At 45.1% G+C, this 24,283-nt stretch overlaps 2 protein-coding genes across 3 annotated transcripts in view; one reads left to right on the top strand and one right to left on the bottom strand.

The window, feature by feature from the left end:
- The window catches only part of LOC143956689 (immunoglobulin superfamily member 1-like), a 67,240-nt gene that overhangs the window by 38,402 nt on the left and 4,555 nt on the right, over positions 1-24,283 (bottom strand). For both annotated transcript variants that reach the window (XM_077466887.1, XM_077466886.1), the window contains exon 3: positions 17,003-17,290. In XM_077466887.1, the coding sequence (XP_077323013.1) occupies positions 17,003-17,290 (288 nt within the window). The remainder of the gene's footprint in view (positions 1-17,002; positions 17,291-24,283) is intronic.
- LOC143956691 (uncharacterized) overlaps positions 4,421-24,283 on the top strand; it is a 138,056-nt gene continuing 118,193 nt past the window's right edge. Inside the window, exons 1-2 of the mRNA XM_077466889.1 lie at positions 4,421-4,528; positions 14,905-15,034. The gene's annotated coding sequence lies outside the window, so the exon portion shown is untranslated. The remainder of the gene's footprint in view (positions 4,529-14,904; positions 15,035-24,283) is intronic.

Below are 24,283 nucleotides of genomic sequence, written 5' to 3'. Positions count from 1 at the left end.
AATAACCCATTACAATGACAATTTTGTGGAGAAAAAAAATGAAAAATCTTAATTGTGCAAAGAATTGTGGGAAAAAAATGACAACATCAAAAAGCTCACTATGCCTCTTACTAAATACCTTGGAATGTCTACTTTCCAAAAAGGGGTCATTTGGGGGGTATTTGTACTTTCCTGACTTGTTCAGGTCACAAGAAGCGAGATAGGCCACCAGTACATCAGATGTGATCAATATTGTGCGATTCGCACCACAGCTTGTAGACTCTCTAACTTTCACAAAGACCAAATAATATCCACTAATTTGGGTTATTTTTACCAAAGATATGTAGCAGTATAAATTGTGGCCAAAATTTATGAAGAAAAATGTATAATTTGCATAATTCTGTCACAGAAACAAAGAAATATGCGTTTTTTTTCAAAATTTTCGGTCTTTTTTCATTTATAGCGCAAAAAATAAAAACCCCAGAGGTGATCAAATACCACCAAAAGAAAGCTCTATTTGTGGGAAAAAAAGGACAAAAAATTCATTTGGGTGCAGTGTTGCATGACTGAGTAATTGTCATTCAAAGTGTGAGAGCACCGAAAGCTGAAAATTGGTCTGGGCAGGAAGGGTGTTTAAGTGCCCAGTAAGCAAGTGGTTAATAACAACATATACCACATCAAATTTACAGGAAAATACAACAATCAGAGCGTAGATTACCTGGATCTACAAATTTACAAACATGAAGGAAACCTTGGCACCCGCACCTTCTTCAAGGCCACTGACCGCAATGGGTATATTCCCATAAATAGCTGCCACCATCCTTCTCCTCCATCTTAAAATGTTACATTTTCCACTCCAATTCAAGTATATAGTAATATAGACTTAAGAGAGTGTATATAGTTACTTCCGCCTGGGGGAGACCTAACATAACTTAGATATATATATCTAATGGTTCCCACATAACAGGGGGGGGGGAGGGGGAAAAGAAACCTGATGTTACTAATATTGTTTTTTTCACGGGAAAAGAGAGTTTTTTTATATTTAAACAAGTGATGTCCTATCGACTAGTTGATGTCAAAGGGGACTCATAAAAATTCTAAAAAACTTGTATAAAAATAGATAATAAGATATGTAAGTTTAAACATAAAATGTAAAAAAATAAATAAAATATAAAAAGTTTTTTCTTTTTAATTTTTAAAAAAGGGAAGCCTTTTTATTGAGCAAGGAACTTTCTATACATATATAAATATAACGGGAGGTCTATTTAGGACTTTATTATTTCCTCAACCTATAGTGGTTATGGTGCTTTTGACTGTATGTTGCCCAGCTACAGTTAATTTGAATCGGAATAGGGAACCAGTGGATTATTATTGCTCCTAATTAAGGGTTAAAGGGCAGTTCTTTCTTCAAATGTGTCCACTCATTTAGCCCTGCTATGAGGTTTAGATCGAGGGTATGTCCTGTCACTCAAAAAATATTGGGGTGTTTATGTGCCTGGTGTACTTTTTTCATGCTGGTGTATGACATACATATATGACAAACACGATCATCCATATTACTTATCAATGTTTTTCTATAATTCCTGGGGGTGCATTCTGACATGTGCACTAATATTTTTGTATGCATAACATTCGACCCAAACAAAAAAAAGGGAAATGAAACTGGTAGATTGTTTAGTATTGGGGATAGCGGTCTACTTACTACTAGAAATTAGTTAAGAAGCAATTAAGGTCTAGATCTATGTTCATTCCCCCTGGCTGGAGAGTATATAGGTTAAAAATCCATTTTGTTTCGTTCCTAGATACTTTAATTGTTTTGTACTCACCTCTCCAATGGCCTCTTATTTTGTCTATTCCATAAAAAATCATTTGTCCGGGGTCCCGGTTGTGGAAATCCCTGAAGTGTTTAGAAACACTATGTTTCTGGAAACCCTTCTTAATATTTGCAATATGTTCCCTTATTCTAATTCTTAACTCCCTGGTGGTCCTGCCCACATATTGCTTGCGGCATGGGCACTCAATGACATAGGTGACGTGGGAGCTGTTACAAGTGATCAACTCTTTGATCTTGTATTCTCTTCCATTAGAGGTAGATTTAAAGGTGGTTTTCTTTTTATCTGTCTTTTTGCTGGTTCTACAAGGGAGACATTTTCCACATTTATAGAATCCTTTCAAGGTCTCTGAGATTCTTATTTGTTTTGGTGGGTCCACCACATTTTTCACTAGTTTATTCCGGAGTGTTGGGGCCCTTCTGTAGATGAACCGGGGTTTTATCGGCAAATATAGCATGGAGTGAACTGTCCGCCTGCAAGATCGGCCAATGCCTTTTGATGATGTGTTCCACATCTTTATGCTGTCTATCATACCCAGTAAGGAACGCGATTCCCTGATTATCTTGCTTTGGTTTTTCTTTTTTATCCTCTAACAATTTTTTCCTACCCATACGCTTTACTTCATTTTTCAATCTACGGAGGTTTTCTTCCTTGTATCCCTTCTTCTTAAATCTTTCTATGATGGTTTCCGCCTGCTTGTCAAAGTCGTCACTCTTACTGCAATTCCTATACAGTCGTAGAAGCTGACCCTTGGGTATATTCCCTAGCCACCTTGGATGGTGGCAGCTATTTATGGGAATATACCCATTGCGGTCAGTGGCCTTGAAGAAGGTGCGGGTGCCAAGGTATCCTTCATGTTTGTAAATTTGTAGATCCAGGTAATCTACGCTCTGATTGTTGTATTTTCCTGTAAATTTGATGTGGTATATGTTGTTATTAATCTCTTCAAAGAAATCTTGCAGTTGTTCTGGCATGCCTCCCCATACGATTACGATGTCGTCTATATACCGACGGTATAGTTTTAAATTTTGCCTGTGTACTCCATAAATTTGTTCTTCCTCCCATCGGTTCAGGAACAGGTTTGCTACACTCGGAGCATACTTGGCCCCTGTAGTGTCACATTTTGCTGCCTATCACAGGATGCTGCGGAAGTGACGTTGTTGCGTACTGCGCATGCGCGATGCGTTCCAAACGCTCGCGCCGTGCGTTCCAACATAGTTTCGGCAATACAGTTCAGCGAAACCATCACATAATGTTACGGAAGTGATGTTACACACAACACAAACACTGGGCCGTTCGTTACCACACTAATACTTCCCTTGTTACCTAGTAGGTTTTGCATTGCTGGGACTTGTAGTGCCTATCCTGAGCTACATGCTTCAATGTTCAGTGTCCTCATCCCTATCCCCATGCTTCAATGTTCAGTGTCCTCATCCTTATCCCCAAGCTTCAATGTTCAGTGTCCATCCTTATCCCCGTGCTTCAATGTTCAGTGTCCTCATCCCTATCCTCGAGCTTCAATGTTCAGTGTCCTCATCCCTATCCCCCTGCTTCAATGTTCAGTGTCCTCATCCTTATCCCTGAGCTTCAATGTTCAGTGTCCTCATCCCTATCCCCATGCTTCAATGTTCAGTGTCCTCATCCTTATCCCTGAGCTTCAATGTTCAGTGTCCTCGTCCCTATCCCCATGCTTCAATGTTCAGTGTCCTCATCCTTATCCCTGAGCTTCAATGTTCAGTGTCCTCATCCCTATCCCCCTGCTTCAATGTTCAGTGTCCTCATCCTTATCCCTGAGCTTCAATGTTCAGTGTCCTCATCCCTATCCCCATGCTTCAATGTTCAGTGTCCTCATCCTTATCCCCGAGCTTCAATGTTCAGTGTCCATCCTTATCCCCGTGCTTCAATGTTCAGTGTCCTCATCCCTATCCGCGAGCTTCAATGTTCAGTGTCCTCATCCCTATCCCCCTGCTTCAATGCACTGTTTGCATTAGTGGATGAACGTTCCCTATTGAATTCATGCACTATTTATACTAGTAGTCTGCGGTGGCAGTATTATCAGCCAAAATACTAATATTGGACACATATTGGATACGTGTAGCGAATGCACATGCGTCTTTATGCGACTATTGGCTGAACTTGGATTTGACCTCTAGCCTTTTTGCACTTTCTTTGCACTTATTTGCACGGTTCATTTTCATTCTGAATAAGGACACTGAAGGATATCTGTAGTGGTTTTGTACTGTCTAAAAGAAATTTGCCATTTCTACATAAGAACGCAATATCTGCTATGACCTATGTGAATATTTACCATATGAATTATTTGGGGTTTCACTTATTGTATGATGACACTTGTATGATGTTTTAATATTGATTGCATTTTTATAGATTTTTATTTTATTTAATTATAAGTAGGAAGCATTTGCACTTTAATTGAATATAGCACTTTTTCAAAGCACCAATTTTGACGATAGGTCAATTTGAACACAATTATTCGGGTTTAGCGCCATAACCTCTTTATTTAACTTCTTCTGCACGATAGTGACCCCTGGGCTCTTCCCTCTGTCCTTTTACTAATGTGAAACCCACTTTCTGCAGGGCTGATTGTGTTACAAATCAGGGAACAACACTGCAGCGTCAGGATTTGGCTGAAACTTAGCTACAGGAAGCTGTACTTCAAGGCAGAAGTGCACACAGTTGACGGAACAGCAACCACTCTTGTAAGTACTATGTTACACTTTGTAATTTCTTTGCAGAAAAATGTATACATACATGATACCAGTGCTCTGTTGTCAACAAGGCACATGGAAAGAGAGTTTTCTTTGTGCCCTGGTGACCTTCACATTGTACTGTGCCCTTTTCCCCCTGATGACCTCCACATTGCACTGTGCCCTGGTAACCTCCAGAATTATACTGTGCCTATGCACGCAGAAACGTTTTCTTTGTGCCTTGCAGAGACAGATGCAGATATGTTGAGTTTTTCAACTGCACTGATAGTTTGCATTGCAGAGTGTATTTTCCACTGAGCAGCGATGCAGTATATGTAGGTTTAGCACTGAGAAACATATTTGTGTAATAAATTGAAGAAAGACTTTTTCTATATAATACACAGGTAATGGTGAAATTGTGGTTGATTTACAGTAGTATGCCATTGTGTTTTTTTATTGTTTTAACAACAAAATGGCTCAAGGTCCAATGTGGCATTTTTTGAGGAGGAGTGAGGTACCAGAGGATAGTACAGCTTCATCTTCTACTACAGCCAATTCTGATAAGGCTAGTGAGTCCTTTGCATGCACCAGCAGCACAGTGCTTGACCCCAAAAAAGTCAGCCTAAAAGTTACCTAACTATGGGTTTTTCATGGACAGGTGATCCACATTGTTCCATTCCATTGTGCCTTATCTGTGGCAAACAACTTACAAATACACCAATGGCTCCAGGAAAACTGAAAATACACTTTACTACAAACCGTGGCCATTTGGTATCTAAAGGTGGCAATTATTTCAAATAGTTATTGGAATCTCAAAGCAAGCAAAGTGCAGCTTTTGTAAAGAAAGTCTACATTAGTAAAAACAGACAGGAAGCAAGCTATTTGATGGCCGAAATTATTGCCCAGAAAAGAAAAAGTCACACAGTTGGTGAGAATATAATAATGCCAGGATATAAAATTATTGTAAATCAAATGTTAGGAGCAGCTGCAGTAAAGAAAATTGAAACGGTTCCACTCTCAGGCAGTACAATAAGTTGGTGTATTGATGATATGTCACATGATGATGAAAAGGTCTTGTGTGATATCCTTAAAAAAAAGCTTCACTGTCCAGGTTGATGAGTCCACCGATATCACCAATGCATGCCAAATTGTAGCATTTGTGCGATTTGAAAATAGTGGTGAAATTCAAGTAAACTTTTTTCTGCTGCAAAGAGCTGTCTGAAACAACCAAGGTTCAAGATATATTTAATGTTTTGTCTGCCTATCTGGAATCACAAGGCCTGTCTTGGAATGGTTGTAATATAATGGATTATATTATATATTGAAGAAAATAAATAAAAAATAAATAAAAAATAAAAAAGTATATATATATATATATATATATATATATATATATATATATATATATATATATGTGTAAGAAGGCCAGTATGGTGGCCTGAATTTATGGGAGGAGCCCGGGGGGTATTTAACCAGCCCACTCGCCTATGGTCTTTGTCAGTTTCCTGTGCGCAATACTACGTCACTAGGCCGACTGCTGGAGTTTCGTTGCCATTCGGATAACTTTTCTCTACTAGAAGTCTCGTGGTTTTCGTTCCCGTTCGTGTTTTGTACAACGTCTCTGGCTCGACTGCCGCAGGTAAGGGTCTCGATTGACCTTCCTTTACTAGAAACATTTCTATTTTTGAGTATCGTTAAAACCTGAAAATCTCAAGTCATTCGTTACGAAACCGGGTTGTTATCACTCAAAACGCACCATTTTCGCAACACCCTTCATTTCACGGGCCTCATTTCAGTAGAAATTGCTTGAAGAAAAAACTGCACTGTTTTCGTAACTTGTTATGTTGTCTGCCTCATCACCGTGTTCCACAGACAAATCGTTGCCAGTCGCATCACACGGCACAACGATTCGTACCTCTGCCACAGCTGGTTCACGTAGGTCATTTCACTCATTTCTGTCACACACTGCGCTCCGATTCGAATCCAGTCGCATCCGCTAAATGCGCCGATTCGTTCCGGTGTGCCCCTAGTTGCTCGGCCTCATTTCGGTACATGCTCCAGAGCCCACTCGTTGCTAATCGATCCGGGTCTCTGTCATGGGACTCATTTCACTGTCACCTATTACGTTCCGAATCGAAACCAGTCACATTCTCAACGCACAGGTTCGATCGACGTGTCCCAGTTGCGTTGGCCTCATTTCAGTACATGCTCTAGAGCCCGCTCATTGACGGTCGCAGGCTGCGTCCTCTCCGATTCGTAGCTCTATCATGGGAAACATTTCATTGTCACGTAGTGCGTTCAGTTCGAATCCGGTTGCATCCCTGTGCATCGATTCGTCCGGACGGCCCCAGGTATTTTTTCAGCCTCATTTCAGTGCATGCTCCAGAGACCGGTTCGGTTCCAGTCTCAGTTCGCGCCCGGCCGATCCAGGCCTCTGTCATGACAGAAGTTGTTCATTTCATTTCACTGTCACGCTCCGCGTTCCGGTTCGAATCCAGTCGCACCTTCACATGCACCGATTCGTTCCGGTTCACCCCAGGTTATTTTCCACATTTCAGTACATGCTCCAGAGTCCGCTTTGTTGTCAGTCGCACTTGCGACACGACCATTTCGTGCCTCTGTCATGGCAATCATACTTCATTTCACTGTCACTTACAGCGCTCCGACTCGAATCCAGTAGCATCCGTGATGCATCGATTCGGTTCGGTGTGCCCCAGAGGGAACGGCCACATTTCACTTTCTCCACAGGTTGCCTTATTGTACGGTCACAAATTCAGGACTTATTTACGCTCCCGCATTGGACACAGGTCATCCCACACTTTATCCTTTACGCAAATGATACGTCGGATTGGGACAGCAAAAAAAAGGAAAAATGATGAACAAATGGTGGTGATAATGAAAGGAATTATGACGAAACTGTCTACTCATCGGTGCACCCCGCTCGTATTAGCCAACCGTTTGCGTCACTCTTCAGTTTACTTGTTAGGCTCCTCACCAGTTTGTCATCTGTTATTTCTCTCTCCAGGTCAGTCAAGTTCAGTAGGTCCACCCTGCACCAGCTTGGACGTTATCTTCCCAGGTAAAAAAAAAAAAAAAAAGAGAGAGAGAGGGGAAGGCGTAAAAATGCGACAGCAACCATGCTGGCATACATATATATATATATATATGTGAAGGCTTGTGACAATATATATATATGGATACGCGTTCGCTCCCGCCTTGGCACTCAGCAACAGGTGGATTCGCTTGGTAAAATAGAGAAACAGTCTTGACTTATGTCACCCTCTATAGGTTCCGGTCGTCCATCCTTCGTCCCCAGAGAGATAGAACATCACTCCTAGGGCACGATTCACCTGGAGCCATGTCCCAAGTCGGCACCGAAGACCTTACCGCCCCCTTGTCTCCTCGCCCGCCCTCAGTGAGCGACAGCATACAGTCCTACAGGGGTTGGACTATCCCCAGGCTGACAGCAGAGCTGAGACGCAAGGGCATTCCCTTCCCCGCTACCGCTAGGAAGGCAGAGCTTTTCAGGCTCCTCTCTACCCCGCCAGCTACAGCCGGGCCCAGTACCCCACCTCAGGCTTCTCTCCAGTCAATCTCAGCGGCTATTTCTCAACTGCACTCAATGGTGTCGTCCTTAAACAACACGGTCACGGACGTCCAGACCAGAGTGGCGCTTCTAGAGGCTCACCCAGTCACAACCACCTCTGTTCCAGTTTCGGTCCCGCTACCACTGCCGACAGGTAACTCAGGGACATGTCCTGTTGTCCACCCAGCACATCTGGTGCCGGCCGGCATAAGGAAGGACATCTTGGACGGCAAGGATATCAACCTTGCCTCCCTGCTTATCTCAGTCCACGACCTTGCAGAAAACAAGGCCTACACATGGGGAGACGTCTCCGTAGTCCTCAAAGCTAAGGATCCTAAGCTGAACCGCAAACTCTCCATCCCAGAGTTTGCCCTAGCCTTTGGGATGCTTAGAGACGTCATTTGTTCAAAATCCCCCGCCAGAAGGGAAGAGCTGGACTTGTACCTCCACACAGTGGTGGACCTAGGTTACAAATATGGAGGCTTCGCCTTCTACGATTACCATCATTCCTTCTCCGCCAAAGTAGCCGCTAAACTGGCACAGTTCCAATCACCCATGGACTGGAGCCTTATGGACACCGAATTGTTCTGCCGGCATTTTGCCGGCCTTCGTTCACCTCTGTGTGCCATCTGCCAGTCCTCCACCCATACCGCCTCCTGGTGCGCCAACGTCACGGCTTGCCGCCCAGTAGAGTTCCCCTCCACCTCCGGCACAGGCCAAGGCTCATCAGGCCCTACACCAAAGGCTCAAGTGGACAAGTTTGGACGTTCGGTCCGAACCATGGGGGGTGCGGCCATTTGCAATAATTACAACTATGGCTCATGTAATTTTAGCCAGTGCCGCCTATTGCACGTCTGTGTCATATGTCACAGAGCGCACCCCAGAAACCTGTGTGAGGTTAAAGCTCGCAAGGGCTCATGACTGAGCCGCATAGATGTCCTATGCTTGGGCTTCTACCTCACCATGCACCCCACTCCTTCACTAGCCACCTTCCTCATCGCTGGCTTCACAACAGGCTTCCACACCGGCCTCATCTCCCTGCCCCACACAACCTACGAGTGCGGAAACCTCCGCTCAGCAGCTTCCGACGAGCAGGCCATTGACCAGTTGCTGCAAACCAAGGTGGAACGAGGCTTCGTCATAGGCCCCTTCACACAGCCCCCCTCCAATATGTGGAGAGTTAGCCCTATTGGGCTTGTCAAGGGCAAGTTTTCAAATAAAAATCGTTTGGTGTACGACCTGTCTGCACCTCATTCTTCCCACATTCCCAGCCTAAATTCCCTGATTCCTTCAGAAGAATTTTCGTTAAAATACGCCTCTGTGGACATGGCGATTCAGGCCATCCTTGAAGTAGGCACAGGTGCGTGGCTGTCCAAAGCCGAAATATCCGATGCCTTTAAGCTGTTGCCTATTCACCCATCCCTCTGGTGCTGGCACGGCATTAAATGGAGAGACCAATATTATTTTGCCACTAAATTAACATTTGGCTCCAAGAGCAGCCCCTAGCTGTTCGACACGTTCGCACAGTCTCTTGCTTGGATCCTTCGGCACAAGGCCTGTTGTCAGCAAGTTATCCATTACCTGGATGACTTTCTATTGATTGAACAGCCGGGCATACCTCCAAGGGACCTTGGTAAGTTAAGGACCGTCTTTGGGAATCTCAACGTCCCCATCGCCGAACATAAGGTTGACGGGCCCGCACAATTTATCACCTTCCTCGGAGTCAATCTCGACACCAGCACCATGCAGGCCAGCCTGCCCCTTGACAAACTGACCCGCATCAGGGCAGTCCTCCATGAATTCACCTGCACCAGGGGATGTACAAAGAGGCAGCTACAGGTGCTATTAGGCATGCTCAACTTTGCCATGCGAATAATTCCACAAGGTCGCTCCTTTATCTCACGCCTGTTGGTCTGCCTTTCTCAGGCACAAGACCCGGATTAAGTCCTTAGCCTGGACATCACAGCCATAGCAGACTTATCAATGTGGGATGAGTTCCTGTCTACCTGGAACAGTATCTCCCTGTTCATCCCGTCCATCTCACCTCTCTCGCCACAGGTAGTAACAGATGCCGCAGCCTCCACAGGATTTGCGGCTATTTTTGGCCACCATTGGTTCGCCGGACCCTGGCCTTCTCAAATACTCTTGATCCCTGGGTTTAGTCACTCTTCATCCCTTTTCGAGCTCTACCCCATTGTAGCAGCCGCCCAGCTCTGGGGTCATACCTGGACAGGACAAACCGTAGGTTTTACCACTGATAACCAGGCCACAGCCGAAATTATCAACAAAGGCAGGTCTAAGTCTCTCTCCGTGATGTCCTTCCTTCGCAGGCTGGTGCAGCTGTCTCTGCGACATCAGTTTAATGTATACTGCACGTTTATCCCAGGAAAGTACAACCTTGCAGCTGACGCACTGTCTCGTTTTAATCTCCTGTCCTTCTTCCGGCAGGTTCCCGGAGCAGATACGGTGTCAGCTCCTATCCCACATTGGTCTCAGTTGACCCTGGACTAGAGCCGCATCTACATGGAGCCACTCGGCTCATCAACCGATCACTCGCAGACAATACTCTGAAAGCCTACCAGGTAGCCTGGAAAGCGTTCAATACATTTCTGGTTGCCTCCTCAGTAGGCACCCCAACAGATCCCAGGCATATACTAGCCTTCACCTCGTACTGCCATAGTCAACTGGCCTTGTCCTTCAACACCATCCGGTTATACTTAGCTGGAATACAGCACTACCTCTCATTACAGGATCCTACCAAACCATCCATCTTCTCGTCTCACGCTATCCGAGCCGTCCTGCGCGGCATTCAGAAACAGCAACCACCAGACAAGGTCAAACGTCTCCCCATCACCAGTTCCATTTTCAGGGACATGTCCACCATGCTTATCAGCTACCCCTTCGGTGTTCTCCCCGGTCTGGTCATACAGGCGGCCATTTATCTAGCCTACTATGGCTTTCTACGGCCCAGCGAGTTCACCCATAACAGCACACACAGTCCAGTCCTTCGCAGACGTCATCTGATCCGTCACCAGGACCACTTCATTCTCCACCTCTCGGTAACCAAGACTCAGCAGGCAGGCACCGGCGTAGATATCCACCTCTACAAAACCAACAACGCCTGGTGCCCGGTCGCTGTACTTTCGCAGTTACTCTCTCTACTACCCGAGCTCCCGGACTCTAGTCCTCTGTTGCTCTTCCCGGTCAAACCATTAACGAACCGCCAGTTCATTAAGCATGTAAGGATTCTCCTCCGCAATTTGCTCCTCAATCCCGGTGAGTACTCCGGCCATTCCTTCCGCATCGGAGCAGCTTCATCCGCATCCCGGCACGGGGTCCCGGACCATGTCATCAAAAGATTGGGCAGGTGGAAATTGGCCTGCTTCGCTCGATACATCCCTAACCCACAGGTAGAAATGTCTCGGGCATTCACCCAACTGGCTCAATAAAGATAAAGCTGAAAACAATAAAACTCTCTTACCCCTACCTAAGTGTTTTTGCCCCCTTATTTGAGTATACCGTCCATTAGACCAGGGCACACTTTCAGGTCCATTTCATATAGGGTATCTTATGATAAACTAGTATTGTTCAGATACGTATCGGCCATAGGGCTTCGGCCATAAGTAAGAAGGCCAGTATGGTGGCCTGAATTTATGGGAGGAGCCCGGGGGGTATTTAACCAGCCCACTCGCCTATGGTCTTTGTCGGTTTCCTGTGCGCAATACCCACCCTCCCATCCCCTTTTAAGGGCATTTCTCAAAACATTTCTCTTCAAACTCATTCATTTCTAATCATTGGGTATGCCCCCTTATTTTGGTATACCGTCCATTAGACCAGGGCACACTTTCAGGTCCATTTCATATAGGGTATCTTATGATAAACTAGTATTGTTCAGATACGTATTGGCCATAGGGCTTCGGCCATAAATATATATATATATATATATAAAACCAATATTGTGTAAACATATTTAAAATCATTCAAATAAAAACTCAATAAATACCTTCTAAGATATTAGATTGGCTGGTTTAGTAAGTCAGTCCCCCAATCACCTCCAGTCGACCAGTCGGTCAACTCATCGTTCATTCAAGAGAAGGTGAATATATACCTAGCTCACATAAAACAAAGTGTACAGGAGAATAGATAGAACATTAATAGTATTCTCGTACAGATATATACCAACTCAGGGGGGCCTATTCAAATGACTTCCTACCGAGAAACCATGTGCTGTTATCAATGGCATAGACCAATGAGCATAGTGCTATAAAAAATGCAGAAAGGATTTTTACAAATATAAAAGAAAAAGAAATGAGACAACGCAGAAAAAGTGAAAAGCAAACAACAAAACTGGTATATCTCCCTAACCTGTCTACACATAAAGCTAAACCATACACCTGTCTAATTCTACATGACACTATCAGAAAACATGGCTGTATAGTAAAATAATGTGAGTGCTAGACCTCACCAAGACGATTGGGCCCTCGTATGGCAGATGGATCACGTGAACCAGCCCAATGGGACATCCCCAGACCCTAATCTATCCCAGGACTAGCAGAGACCACAGATCTCATACAAGATTGTGTAGTTCAATTTCTTCGTTTAGGCCCTTAGGGGCCATAGTCCCTAAGGAAAAAATCCAGTAGGCCTCTCTACTACACAGTAGCTGATGTTTTTTGCTATTATCCAAATCATTCGGCATAGCTTCAATACCAAAGACTCTAAGGCCATCAACATTACTGGCGTGGGCCTCCTTGAAATGTCTCGGTATCGAATATGTTGCTTCTACGCTCGTTCATTCTAGTTTTCTGTGTTGGAATCTGTACTGATGGTGCCCCATCAGTGGTTGGCTCCATGAAGGGCTTTTTATTATTTAAAAAAAAGGAAAATCCTAATGTTGTCAAAACATACTGCTGAAAAGTGTTCTGAATGATTTGACAAGAATGGTGAACTTTATTACACAAAAAACAGTTCACTCAAGAATGTTTCAAAAACTTTATGAAAGAACGAAGGACCATGTAAATCTTCTGCTACATACAGAAATAAGGTGGCTTAGCAGAGGACAAGTTTTTTAGCTGAAAGAACTAAAGGAGTACTTTCAAGAAATGAGTAGGTCATATTTTGCTGAGTGCTTTGAAGATGAAGAATGGCTCCAGAAACTTAGCTGACATTTTTAATCATATGAACCTACTGAAGAAGTCTCTGCCATGTTCTGGAGAAAATTTCCTGACTTCAAGTGACACGATACTTGGATTCAAAAGGAAATTGAATCTTTGGAAAAGCCATGTTGTTAAAGTAAATCTGGAGATGTTTCCTCTGTTGCTTGGTCTTGGAAGTAAGGAAGAATACCAGCAAGTTTCAAGTTTAATTGAAAGCCAATTGGATGTATTGCAGAGAAAAATTGAATATTATTTTCCTTCTTTTTCAAAACAAATTTATGATCGGGTGAGGAACCCTTTCTCCGAGACTTCTATTCAGCTAGAGAACTTGAATTTAAAAGAACAGGAATAAATTTGTGGTTTAAAGTCTGATCATACCCTCAGGATGAGGTTTGATGATGTACCCTTGGACAAATTCTGGATTTCAGTCAAAGAGTATCCTGTCATTTACAGAAAGGCATTGAATGATTTTGTACAGTTTTTCTACTTCCTACATGTGTGAGCAAGCTTTTTCCTGTTTTAAAAACCATCAAGAGCAAAGAAACTAAATGGTTTAATTTCAGTTAAAGATGAAATTCATGTGTGCTTATCTCAAGTTCGACCCAGAACTGAGCATCTGTGCAGAAAAAAAGCAAGCCCAAGTTTCATGTTAAGGAGGTAAGTGTTTTTACAATATTTATTCTATTATTTGATATTGTTTCTTTATTGCTGTTTCTTGCTGTTTCGAGGTTTCCTCGAAATCTCAAACTTTTTGCCAAGGGTTCCCCAAAGGCAAAAAGGTTGAGAAACACTGTGCACCCCATAGCTCAATCACACATTCTTTTCTCTACAGCCTCTGCTGAGCATCTTCCTTTTCATTCACAAACTGAAGCATAGTGAATACAGTTACTATGCTTCAGTTATGAAGGAACATAGTGAGTAAGTGTGTTCACTGTGTCCATTTATAAAAGGGAAGCGCTGGTAAATGACATCTACTAGCCCCTTCCCCCACTCTCCACCATGAAACATCCCCCGCAGAAGCTGGGGGAAGAGGAGAGAATTTAAGAAGCAGCATTGCAAGGGGGAGCAACACAGCAGCACTGCCTGGGGGGGCAGTAGGGTAAATCGGCCCTGCATGTAGTGATTAGGGTGTGCCAGGCACACCCGGAAAGCCCCTTGTGCATGACTATGATAATAACTTGCTATGCACAGTATATAATAACTCAGGTAAAAAAAATCAAATACTATATATTACAAGCTTTTCAGTTCTTTTCTCTAATTCTTCATTAATATCCAATTACTTGATTTTGATGTTTAGTGATAAAAACTAGTAAACTAAATTTTATATATATTTATTTATTTATAAATTCCCATAACTGTTTTTCTTCTTTTTGTACAGTGGCCAATAGCAAAAATACTCCTGAAACTCCACGCAAATGTATGCTTTTAGTCTTTTTCAAGCTTTTACTACTATACTAAGACAACCTTGTTTCTACCTGTGAATTGTACTTTCCAGTTACCTTGTTTAAAATGCCAATTTCCTTGGAAATCCAAACCCATGGTGTAAGCAACCCTCTAGCCTTTTCTTAATTGGCATGTAATAATGTGCACATCTTATAGGATATACAGTAATGATCCCCACTCTAAACACTGCCTTCTGTTCCCAGGAAATTTGAGAAATCTATCCTTTGTGTATTCTCAAGCACCAGGGACCTTGAACTAACCAGTGGACAAGTACTTTAAGACTACAAGAATATCTGCACTTTAGAGAAGAGAACCAGGTGAATTTCTGTAGAGGTAGGTCAGTCAAGGATAACTTTAGTCATTGGAGGTAGCAAAAGCCATTTAATCCTGCTTTACTAATGGAAATTAATGAGGGCACAGATTAATTGTTAGAGAATGTTTGCATTGTGAGCTCACATGTGGGCACTGATATTTGCACACATAGCGAATGCAGTCCTCATACCTATTTAGCAAACCACACAGTCAGAGTCAGGCTCTTCTTCGGTGTTCAATGTGTGCGTTCTAGTTTGCCTAGGTGTTGAACATCCAAATAATGCTACCTTTGTGTATTCTGTTCTGATAAGGTGTACTAAGGAATGTGCACCTCAACAAAAAGAGAAAAAAAAAAAAACTAACATGACCAACAGGCTAGGCAATTAAATGATCCTGTGCCAAGCAACATAATTGGTAAAAATAAAGGCAACATATGCACAGGAATTTATCATTGGAAAACTGTTCAGAGGCAACAGCATTTAAAATTGTGTACACACACTGGACATAGCCCCAGAAGGTAAATCTGCTCTGTTATACAGTACCCATTGTTCATAATGTACTACAGCTTTTATATTTTACTATGGTTTTGTGGTTGTATTTAAAGCCCATTACCAGGTAAAGCTTGCACCCCTTCTATATAGCTTTCCTCAGTTGAACACTGCTACCATCACAGTGCATTAACTTGGAAGCTCAGTCAATATAACCCTTTCATGACTAAGCCTATTTTTGGAATCTGGTGTTTACAAGTTAAAATCCATATTTTTTGCTAGAAAATTACTTGGAACCCCCAAACATTATATATTTTTTTTAGCAGAGACTCTAGAGAATAAAACAGCGATTGTTGCAATATTTTATGTCACACGGTATTTGCGCAGCGGTGTTTTAAACACAGCTTTTTGGGAAAAGGGACACTTTCATGAATTAAAAAAAAATGAAACCGTAAAATTAGCCCAATTTTTTTGCATAATGTGATAGATAATGTTACGCTGAGTAAATAGATACCAAACATGTCACACTTTATAATCTCACGCACTCGTGGAATGACGACAAAATACGGTACCTAAAAATCTCAATAGGCGACGCTTTAAATTTTTTTACGGTTACCAGGTTAGCGTTAAAGAGAAGTTCTAGTGCTAGAATTGTTGCTCTCACTCCGATGATCGCGGCAATACCTCACATGTGTGATTTGAACACTGTTTACATATGCGAACGCGACTTCCGTATGCGTTTCCTTTGCTTCACGAGCTCGCGGGGACGGTGGGCAATTTAAATTTTTTTATTTTATTTATTTTAAAATGAATAAATTGTTTAAAAAAAAAATAATTTTGATCACTTTTATTGCTGTCACAAGGAATGTAAACATCCCTTGTGACAGTAATAGGTGGTGACAGGTACTCTTTATGGAGGGATCGGGGGTCTAAAAGACCCCGATCCCTCCTTTACACTTCAATGTATTCAGATCGCCAAAAACGGTGATTCTGAATACTGTATATTTTTTTAAAACCGGCGCCATTGGCAGCCGAGTAAACGGGAAGTGACGTCATGAATTCGCTTCCGTGTTTACTATTACGAGACTGTAATAACGCCGATTACAGCGTCATTCCAGTTCCTCCCCAGTAGCCGGAGGCATCGGATGGCGAATCGGTGCTCCCAATCGAGCGGGAGCACCGGTAACAGCGGTGGGAGGGGGGGACGTCCCCTCCCGCTCCTCCGGCATAACAGCCGAGCAGCTTTTAGCCGATTCATTTGTTTTGCCTGGATAGCCAATCGTCTTCTGTAAAAAACAGTACCTGCAGGTGCGGGCATCATCCCGATATACTCCCCGGAAGCCGAGTACGCACATCTGTGTATGCTCGGCGGGAAGGGGTTAAGCATGCATGTTCATGTACACAGTTCAGGACACATTGGCTTAGCAGTAGGATAATGCAAGTTTAAGTTAAATAGATTCTGTGTCTGGTAGAAGAAGAAATAACAGCCAAGGGTACTTACCCATTATAGTCAAAGATATAGGAAAGCTAACATCTGATTCCCGCTTCCCTCTGGAATCTAACACCCAGTATCGGCAGCTATAGGAACCAGCATCACTTGTTTTTGCTGAAAATAATCTTAGCCTGTTTGATGACATTTCCAACCTATGAATTTCCCGATCGTTCCTGTAGAATTTATATCCATGTATTGTAAAGTCAACAGCAACTTGGCACTGCAGAGTAATAGGCTCTCCTGTCAGATATGTCGCATAGTTGGCTATGAAGGAAATGCTTGGCTGCTGAAGATTGGCTGAAAAAAGTAGTAAGGATACTTTTTTTAAATAATTTTTTCATATATCACTCTATAATAGAATTTATGATATTGTAGCAAGGACACTGTTTTACATTTGTAAGTTATTAATTACTTAATCAGTTGTCCCAAAGTTTTAAAAATATACCAACTGTTGTACAAAAATGAACTGTTGTTGTAACACCATCATGGAATCTTAAATAAAAAGGAGACCAGATAGGGTCAAAAAAGTAAACATTCTAAAGCCCCATACACACTATCAGATTTTCTGCTGATTTTTTTCCTTCAGATTTACCAAAAACATATAATATGAGGTCAGACCTTATGAGTTTCAGTGTGTATGCAATCAGGCAGGCCCTTGCACTACATGGTTTTGGTAAATCTGAAGACAAAAATCAGCACAAAATCTGATAGTGTGTATGGGGCTAAAGTATGTAAATTAGAACACAAAGTTCCCTCGGTTGCCAAGCAGCTGCCACTATGTGGAAAAGTGGCAGGTTTACATTCAGATTCCAGTTTGGGCAACGTTATCATAATGGTACATGATTCAAAAGTTTTAGAATCAGTGACATAATAGTCGCTCAGCGCTACTTACACAAGAATTCTCAGCAATGGCATGTTTGTACGTTGACTACTGATACAATTATCTGTGTGTAACATATAATGTGTTTATATCTCCCACCTCATTCTATATTTAAAAATTCTACGATCATCTACTGTATAATGGTTAAAGGCTAAATTAACAATTTCATGTACATATATCATCTATAGTGATGGACGAACTTCCGACGGGACGTTTCGCGAACGCGAAACGCGAACGGACACAAACGTTCGCGAAAACGACCGTTCGCCGCGGGCTCCATTGACTTCAATGGGAGGCGAATTTCGCAAACCTTTAGGTCGAATTTGCGGCCACGGGGTAATTATTAGGGGGTAGCACGTAGTCCCACCACCTGGACAATAGCATAATACATGTATGAGGTGAATTTGGGATCGATAACTACAAGCATTTTTTTTTTATTTGGGAAATTGTTCTGACAATTCAGGACTATGGAGCTAATGAAGGCAATGGAGGAGAGGGAAGGTCAGGGACCAGGGTAGGCAAACAAGAGGGTGCAGGAGATACAGAGCACTGACAGCAGCACCGTAATACAGAGCACTGACATCAGCACCGTGACATACAGCGCTGACAGCAGCTCCGTGACATACAGCGCTGACAGCAGCTCCGTGACATACAGCGCTGACAGCAGCTCCGTGACATACAGCGCTGACAGCAGCTCCGTGACATACAGCGCTGACAGCAGCTCCGTGACATACAGCGCTGACAGCAGCACCGTGACATACAGCGCTGACAGCAGCTCCGTGACATACAGCGCTGACAGCAGCTCCGTGACATACAGCGCTGACAGCAGCTCCGTGACATACAGCACTGACAGCAGCTCCGTGACATACAGCGCTGACAGCAGCTCCGTGACATACAGCGCTGACAGCAGCACCGTGACATACAGCGCTGACAGCAGCTCCGTGACATACAGCGCTGACAGCAGCTCCGTGACATACAGCGCTGACAGCAGCTCCGTGACATACAGCGCTGACAGCAGCTCCGTGACATACAGCGCTGACAGCAGCTCCGTGACATACAGCGCTGACAGCAGCTCCGTGACATACAGCGCTGACAGCAGCTCCGTGACATACAGCGCTGACAGCAGCTCCGTGACATACAGCGCTGACAGCAGCTCCGTGACATACAGCGCTGACAGCAGCACCGTAAGCAGCCCCAGGAGGAAGTCAGCACAGCACAGGGATGGTGTGATCCCCTCATAATAAGAACCCCCAGGAGGAAGTCAGCACAGCACAGGGATGGTGGGAGCCCCTCATAATAAGAACACCCAGGAGGAAGTCAGCACAGCACAGGGATGGTGGGAACCCCTCATAATAAGCAGCCCCAGTAGAAATATGACACCGCTCAACCTCTTCAAAGAGGAGGGTAGGGGCATATAGTACGGTGTGCTTTTTTGGGTCAGGGAAGTGAGCCAAATGAATTAAGAAGGTCTGTGTGCTTGATTCCAAAAATTGTTTATAGACATATACATGGTCTACTGATCACATGTGTTGAATTCCTCCGAGATCCATGCCTCATTCATTTTTAGAAATGTGAGGTAGTTAACACTGTGGTGAGCTAGGCGAGTACGCTTATCGGTCACAATCCCCCCTGCTGCGCTGAACGTCCTTTCGGACAGGACACTGGATGAGGGGCAAGCCAACAGTTCGATTGCAAATTGGGCAAGCTCTGGCCAGAGGTCAAGCCTGCCCACCCAGTAGTCTAGGGGTTCATCACTCCTCAGAGCGTCCACATCGGCCGTTAACCCAATGTAGTCGGACACCTGACGGTCTAGGCGTTCCCTGATGCTGGATCCGGATGACACCTGTCGATGGGTCGGCTGAAAGAATGACCTCATATCCGAAGTCACCAACACATCTTCAAACCGGCCTCTTCTTGCAGGCGCTGTTGGATTGGTACCCGCAAATCCTTCTCTGGGAGTGGGAATTGCTCCTCTGCCAGCGCACGCAAAAGCAGAATGCAGCATTTCTCGAAGCAAGGCCTGGAAGTGCTGCATTCTGACAGCCCTCTGCGACGGCGGTAACATTTCCGCCATTTTGTGTTTGTACCGGGGGTCTAAGTACGTTGCCACCCAGTACTGGTCCTTGACCCTCATGCTTTTTATACGGGGGTCCCTATTAAAACACTGGAGCATGAAGGCCCCCATTTGCACTAAAGTGGAAGCGGTGTGGTGGCCTGGCTCCTGCTCATCATCCAGGATAATGTCGTCCTCTTCATTCTCCTCTCCCCATCCTCGCACAACAGGGATCCCAGAAAGGTTTAAAGCATGCTCTTCTTGCTCCTGCTCATCCGCCCCGGCACCATCCTCCTCTGACTCCTCATCAGACTCCTGTTGTTGACTTGTCTCAGATAGAGTAGCCCCCCCTGGGAATTCATCCAGCATTGCGACTTCCTCATCTTCCCGCTCCTGCTCCTCCACAGCCTGATCAATGACACGACGCAATGCACGCTCCAGAAAGAAGGCATAAGGTACCATGTCACTGATGGCGCCATGGCTGCGACTGACCAGTTTGGTGATCTCCTCAAATGGCCGCAGAAGTCTGCATGTGTCGCGCATGAGCAGCCACTGGCGCGGTGAAAAAAAACCCAGCTCCCCAGAACCGTTTCTTTCGCAGAGTTCATACAGGTAGACGTTAACTGCACGTTTCTGCTGGAGCAGCCTATCAAGCATATAGAAGGTTGAGTTCCATCGCGTCGGGCAATCGCAAATAAGACGTCTGACCGGCAGATGGTGTCGCCGCTGAATGTCAGCAAGGCGAGCCATGGCCGTGTAAGATCTTCTGAAATGGGCCGAGATTTTCCTTGCCTGCCGCAAGATGTCCTGGACCCCAGGGTATTTGACAAGGAATCGCTGCACGACCAAGTTTAAGACGTGTGCCATGCACGGCACGTGCGTGATTTTGCCCTGTTTCAATGCGCTAAGCAGATTGGCACCGTTGTCACACACCACTTTACCAACTGTCAAATTGAGCGGTGTTAGCCACTCATCTGCCTGTGAACGCAAAGCTGAAAGGAGTGCCGGGCCAGTGTGGCTCTTTGCTTCCAGGCACAACAGACGCAGCACGGCATGGCAACGTCTCACCTGGCATGTGGAATAGGTTCTGGGGAGCTTGGGCGGTGCAGTGGAAGAGACGCTAGCAGCGGAAAAGGAGGAGGCAGCTGAGGAGGAGAGGGAGGAGGATGGAGTAGGAGGAGGAGAAGAAGAGTCAGGCCTGCATGCAATCCGTGGCGGTAAAACCAAATCTACACGGGTGCCACGGGTTACATGCTTGACGGCCGTCAGAAGGTTCACCCAGTGGGCAGTAAAACTGATATACCTTCCCTGCCCGTGTTTGCTAGACCACGTGTCTGTGGTCAGATGTATCTTGGCACCGACACTGTGTGCCAGAGATACATTCACTTGCCGCTGAACATGGCCATATAGCTCTGGGATGCCCTTCTCTGAGAAATACTTCCTTCCTGGGACCTTCCATTGTGGTGTTCCAATGGCCACAAATTTGCGAAAGGCCTCCGAGTCCACCAGTTTATATGGCAGTAGTTGGCGGGCTATGAGTTCTGACAAGCCAGCCGCCAACCGTTGGGCAAGAGGGTTATCCGGCGTCATCATTTTTTTACGCTCAAACATTAGGCCCACGGAAGCCTGCCTTTTTGCAGAAAAATGTGAGCTTGGCGTGATGGAAGGTGGAGTGGAGGACAATTGTGAGGAGAGAGGAGAAGGAGAAGTAGAAGACGAGGCTGGACGGTGAGAGCCTGCAGTGTGGCTTTGTGTGTTCCGTTGCTCCCACTGGGCTCGGTGATGGCTGCTCATGTGCCTTCTTAAGGCGGTCGTCCCTAGGTGAGTATTGGGCTTACCGCGACTAACGCGTTGACTGCAAAGATTGCAGATGGCAACGCTATTGTCAGCAGCGGACACGTTAAAAAAAGCCCACACTGCGGAGCCATGTGCCGGTGTCCTGGGAGCGCCAGATGTGACCGTACATGGTCGATGACTCGCTCCTGATACATTTGCAGTCTGCTTTGTCCCTGCTGTGCAATGTAAGTCATTGCTGCTTCTCCTCCCTATCTGCTGGTCCATATCTCCCTCTGAACTCCCCTCCTCTTCCTCTCTTGTGGGCACCCACGTGACATCACTAGACACGTCATCATCAACGTCACCTTCCCCACCGCTATAAGTAGAGTAGGCAGCAACACCGGGGACCAACCTCCTCCTTGGGCTGATCTGGGTACTGGCGTCAGACTGCTGAGTAGCGCTTGTTGCTACCTCCTCTTCCTGATCCAATACCAAGAGTGGCTGCGCATCAGAAATGTCCTCTTGATATGGATCGGAAAATAATTCCAGTGACTCAAGCGGAAGGTATGTGGTGGTGGTGGTGGTGGTCGTGTTGTTGGTGGTAGTGTCTTTGGGGGTGCACATAGCAGAGAGTGAAGAAGAGGGTGCAGATCGAGAGGATGAGGAGGGTGCAGAAGAGTAAGGCTGAGCGAGCCACTCAACCAAGTCTGGTGCATCCTTTAAAGTAATTGAACGCACCTTCTGCAACTTCCCACTTTGGCTCAAGCCTGTTGCTCCTGCCCTACCCCTACCACCCCTGCGGAAGGGCCTGCCTCTTCCTCTGCATGTCATTTTTTAAATGACCCTGTGACAAAACTCTTAGTCCCTATACCGCTGAAGGACTGCTGCAGTATAGGTGAGCGGTCAGCAGTGGTGCACGTCAACCCTATCTATTGTGGACCTATAGCGGTCCTTACAGAACAGCAGACTGTACCGCACTCAAGCCTATGTACCGTAGCACCCTATACCAAGTTACCAGTCCTTATAAGAACTTTTGTGGACCAAGCAGGTTGTGTATTAGTGTTTAGCAGACTGTACGTCAGTCCCTATACCGCTGAAGGACTGCTGCAGTATAGGGCAGCGGTCAGCAGTGGTGCACGTCAACCCTATCTATTGTGGACCGATAGCGGTCCTTACAGAACAGCAGACTGTACCGCACTCAAGCCTATGTACCGTAGCACCCTATACCAAGTTACCAGTCCTTATAAGAACTTTTGTGGACCAAGCAGGTTGTGTGTTAGTGTTTAGCAGACTGTGCGTCAGTCCCTATACCGCTGAAGGACTGCTGCAGTATAGGGCAGCGGTCAGCAGTAGTGCACGGCAACCCTATGTATTGTGGACCGATAGCGGTCCTTACAGAACAGCAGACTGTAACGCACTCAGGCCTATGTACCGTAGCACCCTATACCAAGTTACCAGTCCTTATAAGAACTTTTGTGGACCAAGCAGGTTGTGTGTTAGTGATTAGCAGACTGTACGTCAGTCCCTATACCAATGAAGGACTGCTGCAGTATAGGGCAGCGGTCAGCAGTAGTGCACGGCAACCCTATGTATTGTGGACCGATAGCGGTCCTTACAGAACAGCAGACTGTAACGCACTCAGGCCTATGTACCGTAGCACCCTATACCAAGTTACCAGTCCTTATAAGAACTTTTGTGGACCAAGCAGGTTGTGTGTTAGTGATTAGCAGACTGTACGTCAGTCCCTATACCAATGAAGGACTGCTGCAGTATAGGGCAGCGGTCAGCAGTAGTGCACGGCAACCCTATGTATTGTGGACCGATAGCGGTCCTTACAGAACAGCAGACTGTAACGCACTCAGGCCTATGTACCGTAGCACCCTATACCAAGTTACCAGTCCTTATAAAAACTTTTGTGGACCAAGCAGGTTGTGTGTTAGTGTTTAGCAGACTGTGCGTCAGTCCCTATACCGCTGAAGGACTGCTGCAGTATAGGGCAGCGGTCAGCAGTGGTGCACGTCAACCCTATCTATTGTGGACCGATAGCGGTCCTTACAGAACAGCAGACTGTACCGCACTCAAGCCTATGTACCGTAGCACCCTATACCAAGTTACCAGTCCTTATAAGAACTTTTGTGGAACAAGCAGGTTGTGTGTTAGTGATTAGCAGACTGTACGTCAGTCCCTATACCAATGAAGGACTGCTGCAGTATAGGGCAGCGGTCAGCAGTAGTGCACGGCAACCCTATGTATTGTGGACCGATAGCGGTCCTTACAGAACAGCAGACTGTACTGCACTCAGGCCTATGTACCGTAGCACCCTATACCAAGTTACCAGTCCTTATAAAAACTTTTGTGGACCAAGCAGGTTGTGTGTTAGTGTTTAGCAGACTGTGCGTCAGTCCCTATACCGCTGAAGGACTGCTGCAGTATAGGGCAGCGGTCAGCAGTAGTGCACGGCAACCCTATGTATTGTGGACCGATAGCGGTCCTTACAGAACAGCAGACTGTACTGCACTCAGGCCTATGTACCGTAGCACCCTATACCAAGTTACCAGTCCTTATAAGAACTTTTGTGGAC

This window comes from Lithobates pipiens, unplaced genomic scaffold, assembly GCF_037356315.1.
Source record: "Lithobates pipiens isolate NorthernLeopardFrog02 unplaced genomic scaffold, aLitPip1_a1.2 Scaffold_4, whole genome shotgun sequence".
NCBI lineage: Eukaryota > Metazoa > Chordata > Amphibia > Anura > Ranidae > Lithobates > Lithobates pipiens.
Note: the sequence above shows the minus strand (reverse complement) of the source record. Positions and strands in the feature narration are given on the sequence as shown.